The following is a 27,857-nucleotide window of genomic DNA, read 5'->3' on the forward strand; positions in this document are numbered from 1 at the left end:
GTGAACGAGGCCACTCTATAACAAAAATGCATGGCAACTACTCAACAGGCATATGCAATCTTTTATCTCTCTCCACATATGAATAGTTATTTCTCGAATTAGTTTATGATATCTCATCTGCCACTATTTCCCAATGGCTTCCGAGCCAAGAGGCTGCATGCATCACTGCGAATGACGTCATCATCCCAAGATCTCGAAGGATGACAGGTCAGGCTGAGAGAGGCTCTGTCGCTCTAGAGTTCAGACCAAGCGACTAGAGTCTCTCGACTCACTCACTCTCAGTCAGTTTGCCTCTGCTGCTCGCTGAGCGCGCAACCGACGAACGGCTTCAGTGGCCTGCGCAGATTGCGGAGCATTAGTTAAACCACTGAGCATCTCTCAGACAGAAAAATGAAAAGGTGTTTGGAATCGTTTCTTCTGGCCCTGCTGGCCATCACCCCGAGCATCCTGGCTATTTTCTCCATGCACCAGTATGGCCAGTTCGGAGTCAGCTGCGCCTTAGTTCTCTCTGGAATCTACCTGTTGATTTTGGCAACGGTTCTTTCCACTCGTTGCTGCCGACAGCGGAACGCCTCAAACACCGATGGTGACCAGGTACTGATAAATCGTTCCCTTTTTCAAGCATACTGTTGCCGCACCACTGGTGTCACTCATGTTGGCCTCCTTGTTTCAAAGCTATTTCTGCCTCCATGCAGCTAAAATGTTCAAGTTGTGAACCTTTTTGCTAGAAAATTTAATACTAGGCAGATGTGAAACAGCTGATTACCTTCATCCAGTCGCCTGAGGTATAGACCTAATGCGATGGTTTAAATACCTGAAGCTAAAGCTTTTCACATTGGAAACACACATCAGAAGGTTTTGATTTCATAAAATAACACATCAAATTATTGCCTCACTACTTGGTGACTTTTATTCCATGCTAAGATATTTTGCTACACATATACATTTTAAAATTTGAATCTTTGTCTTTCTTAATTTGGGCGTAATGTGGTGAAATGTGGATGGATGAAAAGAGATCATCGTTTCACTGACATATACAATTTACGCTCTCTCTCTCTCTCTCTCTCTCTCTCTCTCTCTGTGCGGGTATATATTTTTCTTATAGGTTAGTCTGTGAATCATGGATGTTATTATTCGTTGTATTTCCTAAGACAGTTAATTTCAATCACATATTTAAAAATAGTAGCAAGTTTAGAGAGCGGCTTGTTTATGCCGATACAGGCATGTGTAATATACATACACACAACACATATATATACTATACATACATATATATATATATATATATATATATATATATATATATATATATATATACGCACTGTATATATATAAGTAATATATATCATATATATATAGATAGATAGACAGATAGATATAATCAATATAGATATATTGTGTATATATATATATATATATATAGACAGATAGATAGACAAGATAGATATAATCAATATATATACTGTATATATATATATATACATACATATATATATATATATATATATATATATATATATATATATATATAAAATATATATGGCTGTACCCTTATCCACTGACCTCATCTCTAAACAACTGAGTAACTGTTTGCTCTGGAGACAGCAACAACAACAATGATAAACAGAAACCAAGCGATATGTATCGGCAAAAAAAAAAAAAGCGATAAACATGTTTATTCCTAAATCATCACAATTCCACCTGAATCACGTTTTCTCTGTTGTGGGAATCAGGCGGATTAGCTTACCTCGCCCAGAGGGCACTGTCGAAGAAAGTGCTCGACTTTTAGACTTCAACTGATCTTTTCAATAGGCGGATTTTAACGGGGATCGATATTCCCTAAATGAGAAATAAGCACACTCAAATGCTACCAGTACACATACACGCATATATATATATATATATATATATATAGTATATATATATATATATATTATATATATATATATTTAATTTATATATATATATATATATATATATATATGAAACTTTATTGTAAAGTTGGCAGATATTGCTGTAAATAAGAAGCTGAAACAATGCCTAATATATAACAAAATTAACCATGTGCCAATTCATGCTACGATAATATGGAGGTGATAACACTGATACTAAAGTTGCTGTTTATAATACGTGAAACAGAAGAGCTTTGACATTCTTGACATTCTTGAGTGAGAAAGAATAAATTCGTCCCTAAGACTAAGAGCTGCAGCACCGGAAAATCTCACTAACGGGCGAAGGAATGAAAAACGTAGAAATCGACTTTCAAGTTCTATCTAACCTATATCCGAGAGAGCGCATTGCGCTGCGTTTCGGTCACGTTTTTTCTTCTCTCCCATTTCTGACCTTACATATCGCTCGTGGCCTTAGCAAATGGGGGCCGCAACCCCCACCCCCAACCCGCCACAACCCCTTCCCCATTGACAACAGACCTTACAATCACTCTCACTTAGCCTGAGGCTCATAATTTAATGAGAAAATGCCCTTTATCAGCCAAACCTTTTTCCTACATCTCCGCTCCCTTACCAACCGCACTGCACACTACTACTTTCGTACCTATTCTACCCAAGGTTCTTTAAATATTTTCTGAGTATGTTTAAAGGACCTTTGATCTATGATCTCCATTAACCCCACCCTACGCAATAAAACCCAGGGTACTAAAATACCCATTCAGCACATATACCGATACCTAATCACTCCATTATGTCGATATCTAATCCAAACCACTCATGTACTTCAGCTCCACGAAAGAGAGCTGCAGGAAAAATCCCACAATCTTCTATTTTGTTCTCGAACAAAAAGAAGAAATCGAGTGAATCTACATACATACAAACAGTCATGTATACATGCATCCATACATACATACATATATATATTAACTTTATCAATTACACAATTGTTCTGTGCATTAGTAGAATTACTAAAAGGACCTCATTCAAACTGGATGGTATCAATTGGAGTATTTATTCAGAAAAAGTTACAAGCTTTCTTGGACGAACAGTCCACACTATCAAGTATCCGTATTTCTGAATAAATACTCCAATTGATACCATCCAGTTTGAATAAGGTCCTTTTAGTAATACACACACACACACACACACACACACACACACACACACACACACATATATATATATATATATATATATATATATATATATATATATATATATATATATATATACACATATATATATATTAGTGAGACAAAAGTGATGGGCAATATCGTATGCTCATTACCACAAAGGAAAAAGGCCAGAAAATTGAAAGATCATGGAATAAAAAATTAAATGATTTCTCTCCAAGCAGGGAAGCTGTTACGTTGCTCGTTATTGTGGTTATAAATACATCATTGTTTAAAATGGAAAAATTAAAAATCTATACGAGAAATGCATGTAGTTAACTGTTTTTCTGTATAGTTCAGAATTAAGAGGAAATATTAATACAATGTGAGAGAGAGAGAGCAATACCCATAAACTGAGTATTCTTGTGGGTATCTAGAATCACGCCTCGCTTGCTTTAGGTTACAGTTACCACTGCCTTTTTCATTCAGTCAAAATTTGGTTCAGTTATCGTTTTACTATTAAAAGCCAAACTATGCGCCCAAAGGCTCCAACAGGGAAAGCAGTCTATGAAAAAGAAATTTAGATACAAATCAACAAACTATATGACATAGATATCAATTACGATGAGAAACTTTAGCTCGTTTTGGATAGGTCACCCATCCTACGAAATAGTCCCTTCTGAAATGTTTATCCCTACGTCTTGAGATAAGTTTTATCAACCTCTTGATTTTAAAACTATTTATGCTGCTTAGTTTGTAAGCAGCTACATTTTAATAACAAGTTTTTAATAAGGATGTGTGTGAGAGAGAGAGAGAGAGAGAGAGAGAGAGAGAGAGAGAGAGAGAGAGAGAGAGAGAGACTGACTCGGTGGGACTTATGAATATTGTTCCCTTGGTGACTGTAGAGTTATATTACAGTACATTTTTATGGTTACGTGTCCATTTCTTACTTCATCCACATTTTCCCAAAGCTTTCCATCCTTATTAATTTTCACCTCTTGTGTTATGTTTGATCCCTAAATGGTTATTTCTTTATATTACGTGCAAAGTCAAAGAGACTGGTAACAATACTGAGAGGTTACAGTTGAGCCTATATTGTTTATCTGTAAAATAAGACTACAAATCACAGTATGATAACTTGAAGTAAAGCTCCCGCTACGTGTTAAAACCTCCGCCTAAAATGAAGTCTTTGTCTCCCTCTGTCTTAACGTTCTTTCCTCAGCCGCATAAAAAGAAAAAAAAAAGGCTAGTCGGAGACTGTTGGGAGGTGTGTAGCCGTGTTGGAGGGCAAGGGGTTCAAGAACCGAATTAGTGGGGTATTGAGTCGACTTTGAATGTAACCGCGTTGACCTTCAACAAGCATACATGTTTCTCACACTGATTCAAAACATTTTCCACAATGCTTCGACTCTCCAGCAACTGAGAGCTGCAAAGAGGAACAAAAGAGTCCTCCAAATACTTTTCGGCAGACTGCTCCAGTGAATGCGAGCGAGAAAACTATGACAGCGAAAGTAACAGGAACTGAAAAGAAGACCTTTTTAAAAAGGACAAACGAGTCAATAATGGAAATTAGGAGGTACTGTAGGCGGACGACCAACATGTGCTTAGCCTATGCAAAACGCAGGATTTCCCGACAGTCAACGCTCGAGGGACCTGATTGCGAAAGGATTTTTAAAACAATGATGCACTCCTCCAGAGAGCGGCCGCATCGCCACCAGACGCACCTGGAGGGCGAGGAGACGAGGAAAGTCCGCCCGAAATTCTTAAATGTGCCGGTATCTCTAAGTAGACGCTGTACATACCCACACGTAAGCCGTTTCCCACAGTGGGGTGGCCGCGGAGAAAACAAAATAATAGGCACTGCCTTTTCATCTCTTTGCTAAGACGTGCATATTACATAGTTCATATATATATATATATATATATATATATATATATATATATATATATATATAATATATTATATATATATATATATATATATATATATATATATATATATATATATATATATATATATATATATGTATGTATATGTATATAATATATACATATAAATATGTCAAAAGAAATGGCTCACCATTAGTGAGTTGCGCCCTCTTACTCACGGCATCACTCATCCCTGTCATGCTCACAATATATGTTTCCCTCTGACAGCACTCCTAAATTCCAAGCACCTTTCACCAACCTGTCATCCTCTACTCCGTCAAAAGCACCAAAACCTCCGGACCTGAATCCATATTTGCACCTAATAAGCCTATTATCACTCTGTATGTCAATCTTCATCCCCTTTACAACCTTTCTTATCCTTAGTTTCCTCTTTAAGTAATTTATTCAAGTATTCCTTCCATTTACATTCAACAACCTCACCTCATTTCCATAAAAGAAAGCAAGGTTTAACAATCCCTTCGTGCATTCCTGTGTTGACAAACATAGACTCTTCTCTTCCATTTATTCTGCATACATTGCTGCGTTACCATCCTTGCTTCCATCTGAATTGCCTGCGTGATGTAACCCTTTGTGGAGTTTTTTTTTTTTTTATTTCACAGTGGTTCATTTTGATTCACAATTTAAGGGGTTGATGCGAGTGTAAACATAGTGTTTTGATTTTCTAAGGACGTTCCTATTACCAGAAAAAGCATCTATATACACACACATACATATATATATACACATATAGATAGATAGATAGATAGATAGATAGATGGACAGGTGTGTGTTTATGTATGTGTGTGTTTATGTATGTGTGTAGTATGTATGTATGTATAATGTGTGCGTGTATGCATTTATATGATTGTATTTCATCTTAAAATCCACAGACCTTAGATGTGAAGTGGTGGCTAATCAAAATGTTAAAATGCTTTACACACACACACATATAATATATATATATATATATATATATATATATATATATATATATATGTGTGTGTGTGTGTGTGTGTGTAAAGCATTTTAACATTTTGATTAGCTCCTGTGACGGTCTGTGGATTTTAAGATGAAATACAATCATATAATGCATCATATGCATTTATATATATATATATATATATATATATATATATATGCACATACATGGCACCTTTTTGCCATACAATTCATGCATCTACTACTAATGTTACAGGCGTGCGCCAAATAAATGCCAATCTAATAAAAGCAGTTACTTCCAGTTGCGGTCATGCGACTGTTGCAAAACCCATGTGGGGGAGGAGGCAAATATTACCGGCCCAACACATAAACAAAGATCATGCGGTGGATGACTCACGGTCACGCTGCCTTTTTATTTCTTCCCATCGCGAATGACAAAAGAGGACTTGAAATTCACTGCCGCGTGGTCAGTGCTCGTCACCTGAGCGCAGGCCATGTGATGCAATCAGAGTCTTCGATAAGGCTTTTTTTTTTCTTTCTTTTTATTTTTGACCATGACCGATTCGGATGACAACACGAGTCATATTTAACAGTTCATCGACGCCGGAGTTATATTTAACAGTTCATCGATACCAGAGTTATATTTAACAGTTCATCGACGCCGGAGTTATATTTAACAGTTCATCGATACCAGAGTTATATTTAGCAGTTCATCGACGCCGGAGTTATATTTAACGGTTCATCGACACCGGAGTTATATTTAACAGCTCATCGACACGGGAGTTATATTTAACGGTTCATCGACACGGGAGTTATATTTAACTTTTCATCGACACCGGATTTACATTTAACAGCTCATCGACAAGGGAGTTATATTTACCGGTTCATCGACACGGGGAGTTTTTAACAGTTCATCGACACCAGAGTTATATTTAACAGTTCATCGACACCAGAGTTATATTTAACAGTTCATCGATACCAGAGTTATATTTAACAGTTCATCGATACCAGAGTTATATTTAGTAGTTCATCGACACCGGAGTTATATTTAACAGTTCATTGATACCAGAGTTATATTTAACAGTTCATCGACACGGGAGTTATATTTAACAGTTCATTGATACCAGAGTTATATTTAGCAGTTCATCGACAGGGGGAGTTATATTTAACAGTTCATCAATACCATAGTTATATTTAGCAGTTCATCGACACCGGAGTTATATTTAACAGTTCATCGACACCGGAGTTATATTTAAAAGTTCATCGACACAGGAGTTATATTTTACAGTTCATCGACACCAGAGTTATATTTACCGGTTCATCGACACGGGAGTTATATTTATCGGTTCATCGACACGGGAGTTATATTTAACGGCTCATCGACACGGAGTTATTATTTAACGGCTCATCGACACGGGAGTTATATTCAACGGTTCATTATTTAACGGCTCATCGACACGGAGTTATATTCAACGATTTCATCGACACGGGAGTTATATTTAACGGTTCATCGACACCGGAGTAGTTATATTTAGCGGTTCATCGACACGGGAGTTATATTTAACGTTCCATCGACAAGGGAGTTATATTTAACGGTTCATCGACACGGGAGTTATATTTAGCAGTGCATCGACACGGGAGTTATATTTAACAGTTCATCGACACCGGAGTTAAATTTAATAGTTCATCGACACGGGAATTATATTTAACAGTTCATCGACACGGGAGTTATATTCAACAGTTCATCGACACCGGAATGACATTATTGTCACGTTCATCTTTTAATTGCTTGATGGCGCTAGTCACTGTTTCCTATTTACTTTAGGCAGAATGAGCTGAAGACCAAATGTAATAGTTTTGTTACGAACAGAATTGCCCAACTTCATGATCTACACAAAACTGGCTCGAATTTTGACTGCATCCTCGTAGCTTCATGATTTCCCAATGTTTTATACAACGACTGTTGTTTCTTGCGTCTGTGAAGGAACCTTTCTAAAATCAGACCTTTCGATATTTTTCAGAACAGTCCATTGCATATTCTCTAATCACCTCAAGTCAAACGTCCCATGTCCCTAAGAAATCCTTAACAGCTACATAGATAAATGTGGCAGCGGCTGTTAGTTTCCTTTGATTTGGCGGCACCCAATACCAGAGGGAATGATCAATTTCGATGCCCACTGAGATTATCACGCAACTTGTACCCTCTCCTTCTTGCATACGAAATTCATTGTTCTTGCAATGCTTCCCAGAAGCTATTTCAGACCTCTCAGCGCAATTTCTAATCAAGTCTCCATTCGCAAGCCTGAATGTAGTTTCATCATGACGCTTGCACATTCATACCTTAACTCATGCATACTGAATTTCACTGAAATTCAGTATGCTCATCATTCTTCTGATGCTTTAATTTGCTGAGAATTCCTGCTTTCTTTTCGCCTACATATTGATATTCTCAATATAAATATAACACTGGAAACCCTAAATTCTGAGTGAACATCACCCGAAGGGTTGAAAAGTTAAGTATACCTTAGTTTTACCAGACCACTGAGCTGATTAACAGCTCTCCTAGGGCTGGCCCGAAGGATTAGACTTATTTTACGTGGCTAAGAACCAATTGGCTACTTAGAAGGGTTGCATTCCAATCAAGCTGACGTTGGAGGAAAAGCACCCATTGCCCTTTTGTCCCGAACATGAAAAGTTGTTTGATCTTCAAGACCTTCTTTCTATACCCCTATACTTCTAAACATACTTTCGAATGAACTTTCCCTATTTGGTACCCGAAATTTTATCTCACTTCTGTAGTGTCTGCTTTTGCATCTCCACTACATATTCCTTGTAAACAACCCCTTCTATTGTAGTAGAAGTCCATGATGAACCAATGAACTACTCCAATGTACCTTACGTTGGTGAAACCATAACCTCGATATCTGAAGAGCATGTCACTTCCCCTGTTTGGATTTTCCATGATGCTGACATTTTGTGTTTACCGCTCCGGCTCCTCTAAGCCATATCGTCGAAGGTTAGTGGGTATCATGCAATTTGTAGCTTGGGGGCAAGCAATTAGCTTTACCCACCTTCCATATTTACCCTGTGAAGGTCAGTACCCAGCAGACTGCGCTGGCTTGATGGGTTCCTTTTCCTCTACGACCAAGTTCTGGTATTCTTTCAGTTTCGTTTTCTCTGATCCTTATACATTTCCAGCTGACAGGAGTTGCTCGGCCCTAAGCCTTGGTTCATATCGACTTTCTCCCTCACTCCATCTTCAGCTTTGATTGCTTATGGCCGAAGGCTATATTAAGGCAGTAGATTGTTCAATGCTTACGCTGCCACACTATACACAACCACACTGTATATATACGTATATACACGATTATAATCACTTTTGTACGTGATTCATTTATCACACATTACCACAGGTGAAAAATAAGAAACGGGGTGTAGGTCCTGATCGGTTTCGACTTTATTTCCAAGCCACTGACGAAGGACTGTCAATGGCTTGGAAATAAAGTCGAAACGGGTCAGGACCTACACCCCGTTTCTTATTTTTCACTTGTGATAATGTGTGATGTATATAAATACATATACACCTGTATGTGTGCGTAAGTATAAAATAAATATATATTTATATATATTTACATTTATACATACAGGCGTATGTACAGCAGAGTCAATATAAACTTGCACATCTCTGATGGCTGAATGGTCAGTCACTTTGCTTTCGTTGTTTCCCAACCAGGTGGCAGTTCGAATCCCAATAGTGACGAAGCTCTTATCACTTATAAATCTTCTTGGGTGTAAGTTATTCCCTAAGTAATGTGAGTTGATATTAAACGAAATTTCTGGCTTAATATTTATGAATAAAAAATCTCAAGATGTATGTGACAAAAAAACACACATATATATGTATATATATGTGTGTGTGTGTATATATATGCTGTACATATCCTTCTCCACTTGGCTGCAATCACCACATAAGATTACCCAGTCAGGCGAGGAAATTGCAGCTTAGTCCAACAGAGACACGCTAGGTTTTTCCAGGAAACAGGTTCACGGCATGCTGCCCCTACCCCGTGAGACCGATCTAGGGTTCCCTCGTGATATATTTCAAATGTACCTCGTGGTCTAGGAACATGATACCGGTCTTACCAGCGAGAAGGGGAGGGGAGGGTTTGATTCTTCGTACTTAGTTGAAAGGAGCGCATCACAGATTGAGTTGAGGAGACCACGCACCTAAAACTGAAATTGCCGCACCTTCTGGAGCCCCGTTTCTCAAACACACACAGACACACACACACACACACATATATATATATATATATATATATATATATATATATATATATATATATATATATATATATATATATATATATATATATATTGATGTATTTATGCATACAGTATATACATGTATATATATATATAAATCACAGTATATATAAATTTCTGACTACCATCAGGATCGAACCCAGGTCTTTCAATTGAAAGGCAAGGCGCTGCCCACTATGCCATACAAGTCCTGATGTGAGTCAGAAATTTATTTCTGTTCCACACGTGATTGTGTGTTGATTTTTCTATATATATATATATATATATATATATATATATGTATATGTGTGTATATATATATATATATATATATACTCGTATATATATAATTATCCCACGGAAAATATAATTAAGGATGTTGCCCTCTATTAAATTTAAACAATCAAGAACTTTAATGTCAGCGTGGCATTCAAGAACAACAATTATCATGTAATAAAAAACAAAAGTACCGATTAAGAACTCTCCTGCCAATACCAAAGGCTGTATATATCACATTCCATCTAATAAATGTGATAAATTCCGTTAGTCAAACTGGCACCTCAATGGAAAAGAGAACTGAAAGCCGCATAAGATATGCACAGAAAAACTGCAGTTTTTGTCCGCGTCACAGATAACAATCTTGCCATTAACCGAGCACCAGGTAAAAAACTGGTCGTTTCAAATAAAACGTTATAGGGAAATGTATATAATCGAGCCTAGTTTTATAAAAGAAATATTTAATAAGAAAAGAAACATCAGGTTAGGAATATATGAACGTAAAACGTACAGACTTGAGTGCAGTTAAGGCTGGCCCAAACGGCAGCAAAACGGTTAAGCAATAATCCAGATGAGGTGTCCTGCGCACTAGAACTCTGTCAGCAATGACCAGCCTCCTCCTCCTCCTCCTCCCCCTCCTCCTCTCAGGTGGAAAAGCCCTTGTCTTACTTGTTTGTATGCTCGTAATTACGTACTGTGCTTCTACCCTGGCATATTTAACGGGAATCTCTTCTAATGTGTACCAATCTTTCGGTTGGTAAGTGCCTTAGAAGATGACACTGGTCAGGATCATAGCCTTTGTTTCACGCTTCCGTATGGTGTTGTGCAATTACACAGCATGTTCGCCAGTGATACACACACACACACACAAATATATATATATATATATATATATATATATATATATATATATATATATATATATATATATATATATATATATATATATATATATATATATATATATATATATATATATATATAATGTATATATACACACACATATATATATATACATATATAGCCTATATCATATATAGTGTGAGTTGGAAATTTTTATACAGTAACTGAAAAAAACTGAATTTCATTTTCTCATGCCCTGGTCCTTAAAACTAATCCCATAAACTATTACAACATATCTGATAAGTACGTTGGTTAGTGTAAGTGGAATAAAACAGGAAATGCTTAACCACTGGCAGAATGGGGACAGAAAACGATACGGAGAAAAAAAAACATTCTACGCGGCTACATAACAAGTGAATATTTATAATGAACAATACCCTTCTCAGATGCTGTTAGATCATATATTGCATCTCTGATTACCTAAATATAGAAAATCGTTATAAATTTATTTGTAAAATCGTTGACTTTGGTAAAGACACGTCCTGAGAATGACTGAGAATAATGCAGTAGTAATTTTTTTTTCTTTTTAGTTTTCTGTGAAAGAAAACTATTGCGCCGGTTTTGTCTGTCCGTCCGCCCTCAGATCTTAAAAACTACTGAGGCTAGAGGGCTGCAAATTTTTATGTTGATCATCCACCCTCCAATCATCAAACATAGCAAATCGCAGCCTTGTAGCCTCAGTAATATTTTATTTAAGGTTAAAGTTAGCCATAATCGTGCCTCTGGCAACAAACAGGATAGGCCACCACGGGCCATAGTTAAAGTTTCATGGGCTGCGGCTCACACAGCATTAGACCCAGACCACCGAAAGATAGATCTATTTTCGGTGACCTTGATTATACGCTGTAGCGGCTGTACAGAAAACTCGATTGCGCCGAAGAAACTTCGAAGAATTTTATACTTGTTTATATTTACGGTTAAAGTGAGATGACGTCACCGTAAGCAAGGCCACCGATAAGATTAATCCATTTCGCTGTACTTTTCTCTTCGCACGGTAATACCTTGTTAAGCTAGTTTGCTTGTCATCGTAACAGTAAGCTGAAGGCAAGGCCGTCAGGAGTGGCTTTTTTTTTTCTTGTCTCTTGCATTTTCGACGTATCATTCTAAACCGATTATTCAATCTTTTTAATTTATTCATTTTTTCCCCTTCTTCTGCCATGAGAATCACTAATGGCACGAAAACGTGAGCAGCTGAACTTCAGATTCTTCTCTTCTTTTATAAAATCAAGTCAACGTCACGGGGAACCGACAGACATCTGATGGCTCTTCGTAAAGGTAGGATTACCTTTGATACATCGAAACCTGCCGACCTTAGTGAAACCGCTCCCTTCCCTAGACATGAGTCACTTCACATGCAAACTCGTTATTCAAGATTTAGTTATTCTCTGATAATAACAGTTCTTATCATGCTCGTTCTAATAAACATTCACGATGACGGTGACAAAGGTAATGATAAAAGTTAATTCGTAATTATAATTATGCCCATCCGAAAAAGGGAACGTAATACTAAGCTATACAGACAAGGGAATTGTGACTTAGTTATGAAGCACAATATTTTACAGTGAATCAGTCAGTTTTCCCTGGTTCCGCTTATCGGTAGATTGGTTGCAAAAGTCAACAAATTCTTCATTATACAAAACCCTCGAACTCAGTCTTCTTAGTTTAAAAAACTTCAATTCTTTAGAGCTTCAGTATGCTGAGTGGGTTTAGTATTTTTGTTCAATTATTTCCCTTCAACCAACACGAGATTGTATTGATGTTTCTGGATTGATCAGTTCCCTTAATATGTATGTCCATAGTTTTCAAAGTCCGCATTGTATTAACTGGTATTAAAGATCATGATGAAAGAAAATGCAGCTTATTCTTTAACAACAGCTGATACTATACAGACTTGCTACATTTACTGTGTAATAGGATCCCATTCCTGTTATAAGGAAAATGTAGTTTAATCTTGACCTTTAACAACAGCTGACACAATACAGACTTGCTACATTTACTATGCAACAGGATCCCATTCCTGTTATAAGGAAAATGTACTTTGATCTTGACCTTTAACAACAGCTGATACAATACACACTTGCTACATTTTCTTCGTAACAGGATCCCGTTCCTGTTATAAGGAAAATGTACTTTGATCTTGACCTTTAACAAAAGTTCACACACTCCAGACTTTGGGGATTTTGGGAATTATGGACATATATGTTTAAAAAAAAAAAGAACAAGGCCAGAAACATCAATAAATTCTCGTCTTTGTTAAAGGGAACTGATTTTATTAAATTACTGAGCCCTCTCAAAATACTGAAGCCCCTCAAGACTGCATGTTTTTTAAACTAAGAAGGTTAAGCTCAAGGGTTATGTATAATTACGAATTTTTCAACTTATGCAGTTTTTATTAATAATGATATCAGTAAAAATGGCACAGGGTTCATTTGGTATAACACGCACTCTGTTAAATACTTATTCAAATATTTCATGGCAGTTCTTGCGAAGCCTCCAAAAAATAATATTATATGAAGTTGCACAAACAGAAGTAAATTATACGATATTTGTTGTTCTGTCAAGGTTATTCTCATGCTTGTAAAAAGCAACTAGCGACAAGGAGCTAAAAGCAGCGGATGATAAATATCACGTTTAAGTTTAGAGCATAAAAATGGAAGCATAACAGATTCCAGTGCTAAAAATTAGGTGTTATGGGGATGAAGAGGAAACCGAATAGTTTATTTTTATAGTGTTTTAGTATCAAAGTCTGCCGCAGCATGATCAGCGAATCAATTCAAGAAACGAAAAAGCTCGACGATCGGTCATTTTAATAGGATTACCACAGAAAACCTTCAAAAACTTTTCCATTCACTAAATATATTTTATTTTCTTGTTAGAGAACCGAGTAGTTACAACAAAAACTATTTCTCATGATACCACTGCATGGAAACTTAGTTATCATCTTGGGAGTGGCATGTACAGTTTATTGATGCTCATAAATAGGAGAAAGTTTTCTTACAATCTTAAGATGAACACGCAATGCTGCTTTACCTAATTTATCTGATGGATGTTTTTTTTACCGATTGACAAATTTCAGATATGTTTTACGATAGATTTCTTCTCCTGGCAATACTTCTCTCATTCCACAAAGACAATTTTTTTTTTATTTGAATAGTTCCATGCACTGGCTTTTTAGCAGATATTCAGTAATATAAAAAAAATCCAGCCACGTTCCAAGAAAACTGCTGATTTACACACCATGAATATTCGTGTTGAAATACTGGACAGAATTATACTTGTAGATTTTACTTAACTGGACTTTATTGTTTTCTACCTGGGGAGAAGGGGGCGGGTGTTGTGGTCAAGGAGGTTGCAATGATGCAAATAGTGCCGTGGAACTTTCACTAAGTTTTCTGCTATTTTCGTGTCGGTATTCTCGAAGCTCATCTTCAAAGATGTATTTGTTCGCTGTCAATAATGTCTGAAGGTCTGGGAAACAAACAAATAACGGCGATGGCAACATAACTCCAAAAAAATAGTAAAAGAACTGGTGTAACTACATCAAGAGCAACAGGACCTACCTGCACAAGCTTTTTTTTTTTTCTGAGATCTGCAAGCTTCTCATACAGACAGGTTAGGCAAACAAGACCAAGTCCACCGAATTGTGGTTCTTCCAGAAATCACATCCTTGAACTTTACAGGACGACCTACACCAACAACTATTTGAGTCGCGGCAACTAAGCAACGAGAATTAATGTTGATGGATGACGTAACACTCTTGCTCTTCATTAAAGATTTTCTTTTTTATATCCCGAAACACTATAACAAAATAAATTTGCTGACAATGCGAAAAGATTAGCCTTCCTTTTCTACGTTATTAATTCTTCTAGCTGTTAAATACTCTTAAGATATTCTAAGGCTATACAACACAATGTTTTTGCACTAAGGAGGTATTCTGCCGTATCTGAATTACAGAAACCTTTACAAAATGTTACACTGACTGACCTTTAACAAATTTCATCCACTTTTAGCGAATTCATGCCGATAACATGTTGTGGGTGGTAGAAAAAAAAAAAGCAGTCAGCAGTCTTGATTAAAAAAAAAAAGGCAAAATTACCGTTCGACACAGACCTCCATAAGTGAAAAGACCATTCATTATTTTCCAAAACCTTGAGCTAAATACAAAGGCAATCAAGTCACCTTTAAGAGCTCCTTGCAGAAGCATCTCTACTTCATGGCTCCATTTGAAATAGATTTTTTTAACAGACTAATAAATTAAAACAAGTAAAAAATGCGCCGAAGTTTCGTCAGCGTAATCGAGTTTTCTGTACAAGGCCACCGAAAACAGATCTATCTTTCCGTGGTCTCGGTATAATGCTGTATGAGCCGCGGCTCATGAAATTTTAACTATGGCCCGGTGGTGGCCCGGCCTATACCGTTGCCAGACGCACGATTATGTCTAAATTTAACCCTAAATAAAATAAAAACTACAGAGCCTAGAGGGCTGCAATTTGGTATGCTTGATGATTGGAGGGTGGATGATCAACATGCCAATTTACAGCCCTCTAGCCTCAGTTGTTTGTAAGATCTGAGGGCGGACAGAAAAAGTGCGGACAGAAAAAAGCGCGGACGGGCAGACAAAGCCGGCACAATAGTTTTCTCTTCAGAAATCTAAAACTAGCATGTCTGAATACATGTGGTTTATTTATGTTAACGAGTGTTTCTATTGTTAGTTGTCACAGTCCTTCACGTTCCAACAACTTACTTACAGTGATTGTAGTAGGCCTCTGTTTCTCAAAATGAAATCGTAAAAGTTACGATTCCAAACAGGAAAAGTTTGCATTACTTTGCATTGAGTAATATATTCGATAATACAAAAAAAAAAAAAATTGTGCTCTAATGCATCCGATTATGCTGCCATGACTATATTCGTGAATCAAATTAACAGAATCCGAGATGATAATTTAATGACAATCTTCTTTGGTGTGAACTTTAAATGTTTAAAAAATTAAAGGGCAGATGATGACTAGCAGCAACAGCGCCTGCAGTGTCACGGAGACTGGGGACGACTGAATGAGTGCAAATGAATGCAAATGAGTTCGTTTTGGGAGAGGGTAGTAAAGTTAAATGTGCCAACTCTCAGTAGTTGGAATAATAACTGCAAACGGTCCTGGAATGGGAAAAAAAATGAGAGCCAAAGACACTGGTTTTATAAGAACCTGATGCTGTGCCTGGCTGGTGTCAGAAAATGCAAAAGACGCAATAATAGTGGGTGACAGAAATGCAAAAAATGCAATAATGGTGGGTGACAGAAATGCAAAAGATGCAATAATAGTGGGTGACAGAAAGGGTGTGGTAGTTAAGGCGCTCCTGGAGCAGATTTTAAGACAGATGATCTTTCCTAGATAGTGACCCCCAGTGGTTTTCGGGGGTCGTTATCTAGGACTAATATTTCTCGGGGGTCATTATCTTTTTTATATTTACAGCCTTTTGTTTATGTTTTTACAGTAATCCCCACGGACTTGTGCTAAAAACGCCGCAAAAGTGGATACATACCGGGTTAAAACCCGTTGGGGGTCACTGTCTAAGAAAGATCTAAAACAGACTCTTGTGGAATTGCGTTTGGTAAGAGGCTTGATTGTTGGAGGTAAAGGTTTTCATACAGAAGGTACATAACTTTCATTATAGGGAATAACACTACTTAGTTTACCAGAGAAGGAATATGACAGAGTTTTGACTGAGTAGTAAAACATAATAAAGAGGGTTTAGATAAAAGAATACGTATGAATCAGGCCTTTATTAAGCAACAGGTATGCCAGAAGTTTGAAAATAAAAGGACGACGCTGTACGCGACATACACGAATCTTGAAAATGTTCAAAATGGAATCGTTAGAGGGGCGGTGGGAAAGAGTAATGCAATGTTTAAATGGATGGAACGACTCAAGGAGTCAGAGGGCTGACAGCAGATGTAGATGTGAAGCTGCTGGATAAGAAAACAAGTCGGGAATGGAGTTTGGAACAGTTGACGTTCCAAGCTCATAATACAATATAGGTTTGGGGTAGTGGAAAAATTGGTAAACCGGTCAAAAAAAAAAAAGAAAAGCTGAGAGGAGAAAGAAGAGAGTAAATAAAAGAAACAGTAAGGCTATGAATGTAAGCTAACTAGGAAGATGGACTAACAAATGTTAATATGGAAGCGGTTTATTAGGATAGGTATATTAGGGAGTTTAGTATAGGTATTAGAGAGTAAACATAACTGATGGTGGTAGGACGAGAGAAGAGGTAAAGCAAAGATGGTACCGAGATGCGCGGGAAAGATTGAGAAGAGAATTAGGATGTCTACAGAAGCGAAGTTAGAATGCAATATACAGTAAGGATGTAAATAGGAACGAAAGAATAACAGGTTGAAACTGTCGAGATGTTTATGTAGCTCATGTGGTGTACACAGAAGTGAAGGGGCGAGATATACACAAAGATGTATAAAAGGTGAAAGGATAGTTATGATTTGATGAAGTCATAAAGAGAGAAAGAAAGTTTTAGAGAGAGAGAGAGAGAGAGAGAGAGCTAGATAGATGAAAAAGGCATTGGGAATGAAGGGACTTAATGTCCAGAAAGCACAAGCCTACGTGCGAGAAAAAGATCAGTGATGCAGAGTGTGTGTGTGTGTGTGTGTGTGTGTGTGTGTATAAAGAGGAAAATGATGTAAAGGTTTTACGTATTCAAGATTCATCTATGATTCAGCGGTTAAAATATCAAAATAGGCTGTAAAGGTTTTTTTTTTCTCTGGAGTCGTCCCCAGTTAGCGTAAACGGACTCCCAGCCACAGCCCACGAAACTCTAAGCCGCGGCCCATGAAACTTTACGCCACTGCCCGCTGGTGGCCTGTGTTGTTGGCACCTATGGCGGTGCCAGACGCACGATTATGCCTAACTTTAACCTTAAATCAAATAAAAACTACTGATGCTAGAGGCTCCAATTTGGTATGTTTACATTGATTGGAGGGTGGATGACCAACATGCAATTGCAGCCTCTAGCCTCAGTAGTGTTTAGAATCTGAGGGCAAACAGAAAAAGTGCGGACGGATGAACAAATAGCCATCTAAATAGTTTTCTTTTACAGAAAACTAAACAAAAAGACAACACAAAGAAAATCAATCTGCGTCGCAATATAACTCGATTTCAAACCACGTAGGATGTACCCCAGTAACGATGCACAACAATACAACATTCCTTTATATAATCAGTACGTGACATAGAGAGCAAACTGCCACACTTAATAATCCGACACGTTCTTTACACGAAGTCAGCTTTTTGCTTTCTATAGTTGCTTGCGGGAGTGACATAAGACCAATACTGGGATAAGAAGACAGGTTTTAGATCAGCGCGGTTCAAAAGTATGAAAGATATAAAAACTGATTTTATATGGTTATAGATTCCTGGAATCTAAAACTCTCCCACGTTTGTTAAAGAAACCCCCTAGTAATAACACACACTAATTATATATATACACACACACACACACACACACACACACACACACATATATATATATATTATATCGTTCATCAGTTAACGGAGGATTCTACATTGTAACATAAAATTAATGCATTAACATGTTTCCAGGTAACATTTCTTTTTGAAACATATTTTCAGCTCATTAAATTGAGGCACTGTCATTGGTGAGTTGTTGAAAATACTGTAATTTTCTCTGTATTGCGATCTCTGCTCAATTAAGAATATGTTGATAAAATTTTCTCCAGGGCCGGGACTGGTTTACAGAACTCGAGAAACATGTCCACCTAATGATACACATTAAATTCACGGAGTGTTCTCGTGTCTGTCACACTTTGCTCTTAGACTATTCGAAAGACTTTCCAAGAGCCGTATACACGAACGAGTACTATTAAATTGTGTTCAAAGTTTAAACAAATACAATTTGTCATTGAATAAAACATTGTGTGTGTCTCTTAAGCTGTTCCCCACTTGAAACTTTCCACTCCCAGGCCCTACTTGCGTGACAGTTAACCGCCGTCTTTTTTGTTCCTCAGAGAGAGAGAGACGCTACGTGACTTGTTCTCCCTAGAATCCGACCGAGTCCTGATGCCTCTAAAACGCTTTTGTCAGGCAGCACGCAACGAGGTGGCTTTCTTTCAAGTCTATTTGGCCCTTCCCTTTCTTAATCACATAATTTGCACCATGACCACGGTCACTGTTAAAGGTCTTATGATGTTACAAAAATCTTCCAGGGCTCATTTACATCTCTTTATTTTCCGTTTTATCCTCATTTGTTTGACGTAACTGTTTCTTGATATAACAACCGTGTTCAATTTTGTTGTTATGCTTATTCATGTGTGCCTTAAACCGGACGGGATTTACTTCAAATGCATTACAGGTTCTCGAATGAAAAAAACAGTGCGCATGAATTAAAATAATGAACAACTAAAATTAATCAAGCGTCAGAGAGACGACAGACGATGAAAAGTGAGTCAAAGTAGTCAAAGTAAACACAACTATGTCTTCTGAAAAAGTACCCCAGAGAGCATCACAGATTAAAATGGGGCTGATAAGGTATAAAATCTTTATATTCAAAAACTGAAGGAAAGCTGGAAACACAAACTGGGCTTCGAGACGACGTATCCAGTAAGAGAAGTGTGATTCGTCGCAACTGCCACCCTCCAAATGCGATGTTGGGTCTCTTTTCCTCACACGATGTGTTGTTGTTTTGGTTCATGGAGTATGCGGCCGGGGTCGTGGGGTAGAATGTGGCCATCTTTGTAGCTGTCAGGGTCAACAGATGTCGCTCTGTCCCACAAATTTTTTCTTTTTGCGAGAGGCTCTACACTGGCAGGTTGTTTTTGATTGCTTCCTCGACTTTCAAGCCTCGTTTCAAACACTTGGAATCACTATTTGTGGCTTCTCGAAATATTTTGTAAGCATGTATGAATTGCATGACTATTATGTGCGAATATTCGTGACAAGGTTTTTCCTTTCACCATGATAATGCGGCAAACAATGTAATATCCGAGAAGATAACCACATTTGTTTGCAGGTCCAGTGTAAATAATCAAGCACATGGCATAAACAAGTAAAAAATGCGCCGAAGTTTCTTCGGCGCAATCGAGTTTTCTGTACAGCGTATAATGCTGTATGAAACTCTCAGCCGCGACCCATGAAACTTTCAGTCACGGCCCGCTGGTGGCCTGTGTTGTTGGCACCTATAGCAGTGCCAGACGCACGATCATGGCTAACTTTAACCCTAAATAAAATAAACAACTATTGAGGCTAGAGGGCTGCAATTTGCTATGTTTGATGATTGGAGGGTAGATGATCAACATACCAATTTGCAGCCCTCTAGCCTCAACAGTTTTCAAGATCTGAGGGCGGACAGAAAAAGTGCGGACGGACAGACAAATAGCCATCTCAATAGTTTTCTTTTACAGAAAATTAAAAAAACTACTGATTTTCACTATGATGACCGTTTGAACTTCCTGCAAGCCCCACGTTGTCCTTTGCCCAAGATGTAATCCACAACAGTCGACTAACTACCAGGTCCATAATTCACATCTTCGATTCCTGAACGAGCCCTAACACCTCTGGAACGTTTCGTTTAAAGTTCATTTGGCTGTATTGATATATACTATATACTGTATGTATATATATATTATATATATATATATATATATATATATAGTGTGTGTGTGTGCGCGCGTGATATGATCATTATTAACTTCTGGAGAAAATAACATGACTCACCGTAATTTTTCACCGACAACAGTTCTAAAATTTGGCACCAGCTCTTGTAGGTCGTAAGTTATTCGGAAAACTAAAATATTAAAGAACTTTTTTTTTTCATTCGCCTCAGCCGTTCCTCAAATCCCTCTCTCATACCAACAACGTTACTCTTAAACAATTTCTCCATGTCATTCAAATTTTCAGGTGAGGAAATGCAGCCAGATTATGATAAGCATTAGGGCCTAACGTCCTTGAAATCCTATGCCAATATTTTCCTTTCCCTCTTGTTTCGGGCAAAATCAGGACTTTCGGCTGTCGGCATTCGCCTAAGAGAAGTAATTTCATCCTAACCACACTATCGAATTTCATGACTCCAATTTAACATGATTTGGTCGCTTGAGAAAAACAGATTTGTGATGCGAAGTCACTCAATGCGTTTAGATTCAGATCGTTCAACACACATACAGTACGTGATAAGCTCCGTCAACTCATCATAATAATGTTTTCCATTTTTACAGTTTTATAATCGTCTCATTTTTGACGAGATCTATTTTCATTTACTGCGCTGCTGCTATTTTGGAAACGACAACAGATGATTCATCCTTCATCAGTATACAAAAGAACCAAGAGGTTTGTAATAAAAATCAAATGGAAGAGAGTTGATGAGGAAATTATAAACCACTTACAGAAAAAAATGTCCTCCATTAAAGCTACACAGCAGAAACTTCCATAATTTTACAAAAGATTTTTAAGAACCACACTATTAACGAGCACTACTCGTAAGTTTAAACGTTCAGAAAAATATCTTGAACAAAGAAACAAAGAGGAAAGAACCGGCGTGGAATAAACCGTTAGTGGCTAGGGTGGAGGGGTGGATGGATGGGAGGCGAGATGGTGAGGGAGGGGGAGGGGGTCAATCATATGGCGGGATTACAAGGGGGACGGGGAAGTAAATCTGGTGGAGGGAGAGGGTGATCGTTTCTATCCACGTGATCGACCACGACATGAGAGAATGGCGTCTTCCTTCAGCTGAGTTAATGCGTCACTTCAACGAAAGAGGAATGCCTACACGGTGTTGCCTCTAGGTAGGAGACAAGGATACAAATAATGAAGTATCGTAGATGGCAGCTTACAGAGTTACTAGCTCTGAATACATGATTATGACTCGGAAATTTCTCCTTTCGCTCACTTGAACATTGAATATAAACTCGTGCACCATAATATAGACGCAAAATAAGTATTTGTATGTAAGCTCAGTTCAGATATGCAGCCTAAAAGGATATCCCCACCCAAGGCGCAGACAAGTCCCCCATCATTGACACTGAATCTTCATTCGCGTGTTGCCGTCAACGCAAGAACAGAATTAAAAGGAAGGCTACGAACATGTACATGAAGGCAGGGGGATTTAGACCGCGTAATGCCAGCGCCCAGAAACAAAGGCTGGTACTAAGAAGCATTTAAGTCATTTTCATGACTTGAAACTTTTGATAATTATACCTGGAGAATGATGAATAACACGTGTTATGTAGGAAGAGTTCTTCGAAGAGTACGTTCCAAAGACCCAAAAGGATTGACAATGAAGGAAATATCTGCTTTTTTTCTTTCGACATAAGGAAGTCATTCCCGAAACGTGTTCCATCATAGCTAAATATACTCACCAAGTGCCATGATTCAAAGGGGAAAGTCTTCAGAGCGGCAAATCCCTTGGCAGAAGTCCCATGTAATCCTACTGAAGGGTTTAAATGCCAAAGCTGTGACCTGACCTTAAACATGAATTTTGCCATCAAAGATTTAAACCGAAATCACTTTTATAAATACGTGGACGAGCAATCTAATGAGGAAGTCTCAGTTATCAGCATCGTTTTATTTCCATTACATATAATATATATATATATATATATACATATATATATATATATATATATATATATATATATATATATATATATATATATATATATGTATATGTATGTGTGTGTGTGTGTGTATAACTGAATCACGAAAATATGGACCGTGATGAATATATATAAATAAAGATAAAATCCACGAGGAAGAGAAACAATAGAGTGCTATGAGGCCTTTCCGACTTACCGTCCTTTACTTAGCAGACAAGCAAAGGACGATAAGAGGTCAGGCCTAGCCTTAATGTTTCTTTTTCCTTCGTGGATTCTGTCTTTATTTATAATAGATATATGTATGTATATATATTTATATTTATATATAAATATATACATATATGTATGTATAATATATAAATACATACATATATGTATGTATATATCAGTATATATATACATACATATATGTTAGTTAGTTTGTGATTTGTTAAAAGATTTTGCAGTAAGGTAAGTCAAGCACATTTTTTGATATAGTTGCCAATATAAAACTGAATTGTTCCAAAACGTTTCTTATCCTCAAAATTAATGTCAAGGTCACCCGCCACGTTTGTCAACTGGATTAGTCTTATCAGGTTTTAATTACCACATTTTTTTTAGGTTTATCCTTCTTCACGCATTTCTCTTCCCTGCTTTCTTTGGTTTACATTTTTGTTTCGAGTTTGTTTGATGTACAGTTTCACTTTTTAATATACTGATGCTAAAAAAATTTGTATTTGTTAAACTTTTTTAATCTTACTTGTTCGTTTTTCAGGTCGAACTGAAGCTGAAATAACCGAATCAGTAGTCCGAATAAGAAAATGGTTTGCAGTAAATTGCACAAGTAGATCGGATCCCTTGGCCATTCTTTTTTCATTCAAATTACAAATTCTTGCATTCTTTAACTTTTCTTAAATGTTGAAGACTCCTTATTCTCCCCGCGCTGACATTCTGACTCGAGTGTCCAAGCTGGTTTATTAGTGTGACCTTCAACCTTATCTTTCATTTATATATATATATATATAATATATAGCTTTTCTTCACAATTTGAAGTTCACCTCTTACTTCGCCCCAACGTTCAATTGTCCCCTCAGCATAAAATTTATCTAATAACATTTCTACTCGTCATTTTCAGCAAATAGTGCGCATGCTCATTTTGCATAGACCGGCCTTAGGTATTTTGTACTCATTCTGGGATGGCATGCCGGTAGGAAAACATTTTTTCCGCTTTGATTTGTTTTTGGAAGGAATGTTAAATTTTACAACACTTTTGTAACAATAAATTATTTTTAATTGTCCTTAGATAAGAATTTCATTTGATGGTCTAAGTGCACAGTCATTTTCTGGTCTTACATTTTAAGCGTAACATATTCTGTCTCAGACCTTAAGAGTCCTCTCAGTCTGGCAAAAGAAATAATCAATTTCACAAAGATTCTTTTTATTTTTGCACTTTTTTTTATCCCTATCGGTGAATACTAGCATTTAAGAACGATTGTGAGTGCATTAGTTTTTATGTCACTGATAAAATCATCAAGGGATTTTTATATATTTTATATGCCCACACAAAGCAAACATGTAATGCAATATGTTTAAATGCGAAAAAACAAGAGTTAACACATATAACTGCAATTAGGGGTCGGATACCCGTTAAATGAAATAAAAACTAGAAAGTAGAATTTCTTTACTAAAGGGGGTAACTTGCTAAGACAGTACGTGAAGTAACTTTAATGATTTTTTATTCTGTTTATGAGGACAGTCCACGTTATTTTTAATATACATACAACAAAAATACGTACATCACACACACACACATATATTATAATTATATATATATATATATATATATATATATATATATATATATATATATATATATATATATATGTATCGAATCCTGCCACAGGTGTTAGAGAGATTCCTCATTCGTTTCTTAATTTCAGTCTAAGAGTTTGTAGTGACAAATGTATCCAGAAAGTGTCAGAAATCTAGACATTAAGTGATCCTTGTGCGTATAGCGTATATATACATACATACATTATATTATATATATATATATATATATATATATATATATATATATATATATTTATATATTTATATATATATAATTTATATATATATAAAAATACATATACAGTATATATGTATATGTACATATATATATGTATATAAAGTGGGTGATAATCTAAAAAGCATTAGCAAGTAACTCCTTAACGCAATAAGATATAACCTTAGTCCCTTCCTTGTTTACTTATTATTCTCCTCTTGCAGGAATCGCCGATGGTGGACTCTCCACCTTCCTACGAAGTGGTGACATCCAAGCCTCCACCCTATCACCTCCTGTACGCCGTCGTCCTGCCCTCGGGAGAGGTCGCATCCGCCACAACGACTGCCAAGTGCGCCCCGGCGGCGGCGGCCGTTCAAAACACGTGTACGGAGGGGGACGCCTCGGACACCTTGATGTACACGTGGCTGGAGGATACCTGCGACGACTCGTCCCTTCCGTCGTACTCGGAGGCCGTGGCTCCTTCGTCGCAGGACCCGATCGTCGTGTCTCACCTTACCGACTGAGAGGCAGCAACGCGGCGAGAGAAAACAGCCATGTGCGAGAGAAGGAACTTCCCCAAGTAGCCCCTACTACTAATGTGGTCACGTTCCTCTCTCTCTTTCTCTCTCTCTTCTTCCTTCTCTCCTACTTCAACTCGCCCATCGATCCCCGAAAATTCCTGTCCACGCTGCCCACGAGAACCAAGCATGACCTCGGTCTCATTCTGATGTGGCTTGCGGTTTGGCTTGGCATCTCTCAGCTACCTGGCCCTCCCCAAAATGAGCATCTCCTCAGTGGTCCCTACAGGGCCTCCCGGGTTTTAAAATGCTGCCTTTGCGGGGTGCAAATATATTCTTCCTAAGAGAAAAAATTCATGTACGTAGGTCCAGTGAAAGATCCTGTCATATCTAGGAAAGTTGCCAAAAATGACACCAGGCTACAGCATTTAAATTAGCAGCTGTGGCTTCCAGAGGACTGTACGGATTTGTTCGTCATAAACACAGGATCTATTTTTGAGCAAAAGTCACTCATACGCGCAGTTACCAAGAGCGTATTTATTTAAGCGCACGAAACCAACATTAATTTCACCAGAATAGTAACTATTTATTTGCATACAATATCCAACAGTCATGCTGAAATTAGATCATTTTTCTGTACTTCAAGAGTTAAAAATTTGTCTTGAAAGTTTAAGAGAGTTCTGAACTCTTGTTACTCCTCTAAAGAGCAAATTTTGTTATGTAACATTTGCATTGGGTACCAAAGCTCGCCCAAAGAATTTATTACAGTGGCCAAAAGTCACTAGTGACTTGACTATCCTTTGTTTAATATTCTAACCTGGTTATTTTGTAAAGACATATTTCCAAAGAACTATATTTTTATAAGTCTGCATTTTCTTATCCACACTATTTCTCTATTTTTAAAGATTCAATATTTATGTCATAAATAATCATGTACGTTCAATGCCATCACCAACATCTAAATGATACTAAGTTTAGTTTAACACTTATTCTGTATTTAGAATTATCTAATGACAAGATTATGAAAGTATGATTAAGACTGAAGACTGAAGACTATATATATCTTTAAAACCCTTGAATAATCTTATATATTTCTAACTATAAGTCATTACTAAGTAAGTGACTTTCAAACTGGACAAGTATGGGATTAACAACATTATTGCCAAGAGCATCAACAGTATGGCTCCTCAAAGATGACATTTCTAAGCTTTAAGATAGTTCTTGCTACGCATGAACAAAAACTCTAAATGGAAAAAAAAACAAGAAAAAAAATTCTTTACTATAAACATAAAAATGCCAAAAAATTTCTGAGTGATAATAAAGAAAAAGCAAAGGCTAGGTGGTCAGGGTGAGAGCAAAGCCGGTCAATTTCGCTACCAGGCTTCAAGTTTCCTCATTCTTGCTTACAAACAACTATTGTCCCCTTCTCTTTCGGCAAACCTATTGGCTCTTATATATCTAACAAGCTGTAGCTTGGTCTTTTTGTCTTATTCTTACCGTTAAGATCATCATCAAACAATATGGCAAAAATAGATTTCGCTGATATTCCCTGTGCGAGTCATTCTCTGTGAATGAATCACAGAATGACTTTAAATGACGGACAGTTACCATAATACCTTTCCATGATTAAACAACAAAATTTGCTATTAAGATAAATAACGAATTTGTCTATCCTGTTGACGCACTTCTACCGTGTTTCATTGTCTCTCCACCTCATTTTATTTTTCTTTTTAATTGATACCTGCCTATCTCTCACACGGCCAACTAAATTTATACAACCCCATTAAACTTCAGCTCGCGAGACTTGACAGAAGTTCGACGACAATAACAACTCGTCGTTTATAATGTATCCTCATACACGCACCCACACACACATACACAGGAATACATATATGGATGCACTGTACTTATAATACACAGACAGGCGAGGGAACATGGAAACATTTTTTTTTTTATAAAAAGACATGGCCACATTCAGACATTCTACTTTTCATCTCTTAACATCTTCACATTTTGTCGTGCCCTTTTTTTTTTTTCCTAATTAGTTCCTGGGTGTTCCATACGTCTTGATATCTTACATACAACATATTATCCCATCCTAAAATTTTCTCATCATTCGACTATGAAATTATGACCCATTATCTAAAGTTTAGTTCACTTTCCTGGGCAATATTTAAAAATTATGTAGACTAATATTATATCCTGTTGATTAACTTGCTGAAAGCTATCCATTAAGCATCATTAATCTGCTTTGTATTCGGCCCACCATATATGTTCTACTAAAGTGGTGCACTT

At 37.1% G+C, this 27,857-nt stretch overlaps 1 protein-coding gene across 1 annotated transcript; it reads left to right on the forward strand.

Annotated features, from left to right (window-relative positions):
- Positions 1–217: 217 nt before the first annotated feature.
- On the forward strand, positions 218–26,426 carry LOC136855403 (uncharacterized). Its single transcript, XM_067132393.1, has 2 exons — positions 218–594; positions 25,269–26,426. Exons 1-2 carry the CDS (start codon positions 391–393, stop codon positions 25,566–25,568), a joined length of 504 nt encoding a protein of 167 aa, XP_066988494.1. The 5' UTR covers positions 218–390; the 3' UTR covers positions 25,569–26,426.
- The last annotated feature ends 1,431 nt before the right edge of the window (positions 26,427–27,857 follow it).

The sequence above is a fragment of the Macrobrachium rosenbergii genome, chromosome 31 (assembly GCF_040412425.1).
Source record: "Macrobrachium rosenbergii isolate ZJJX-2024 chromosome 31, ASM4041242v1, whole genome shotgun sequence".
In the NCBI taxonomy this organism is placed as follows: domain Eukaryota; kingdom Metazoa; phylum Arthropoda; class Malacostraca; order Decapoda; family Palaemonidae; genus Macrobrachium; species Macrobrachium rosenbergii.

Bases quoted from the DNA above. Each gene is read 5' to 3' on its own strand.
- LOC136855403 (XM_067132393.1), top strand. From the start codon at position 391: ATGAAAAGGTGTTTGGAATCGTTTCTTCTGGCCCTGCTGGCCATCACC. The intron at 595-25,268 runs GTACTGATAAAT...CTCCTCTTGCAG, and splicing joins CAAACACCGATGGTGACCAG to GAATCGCCGATGGTGGACTC.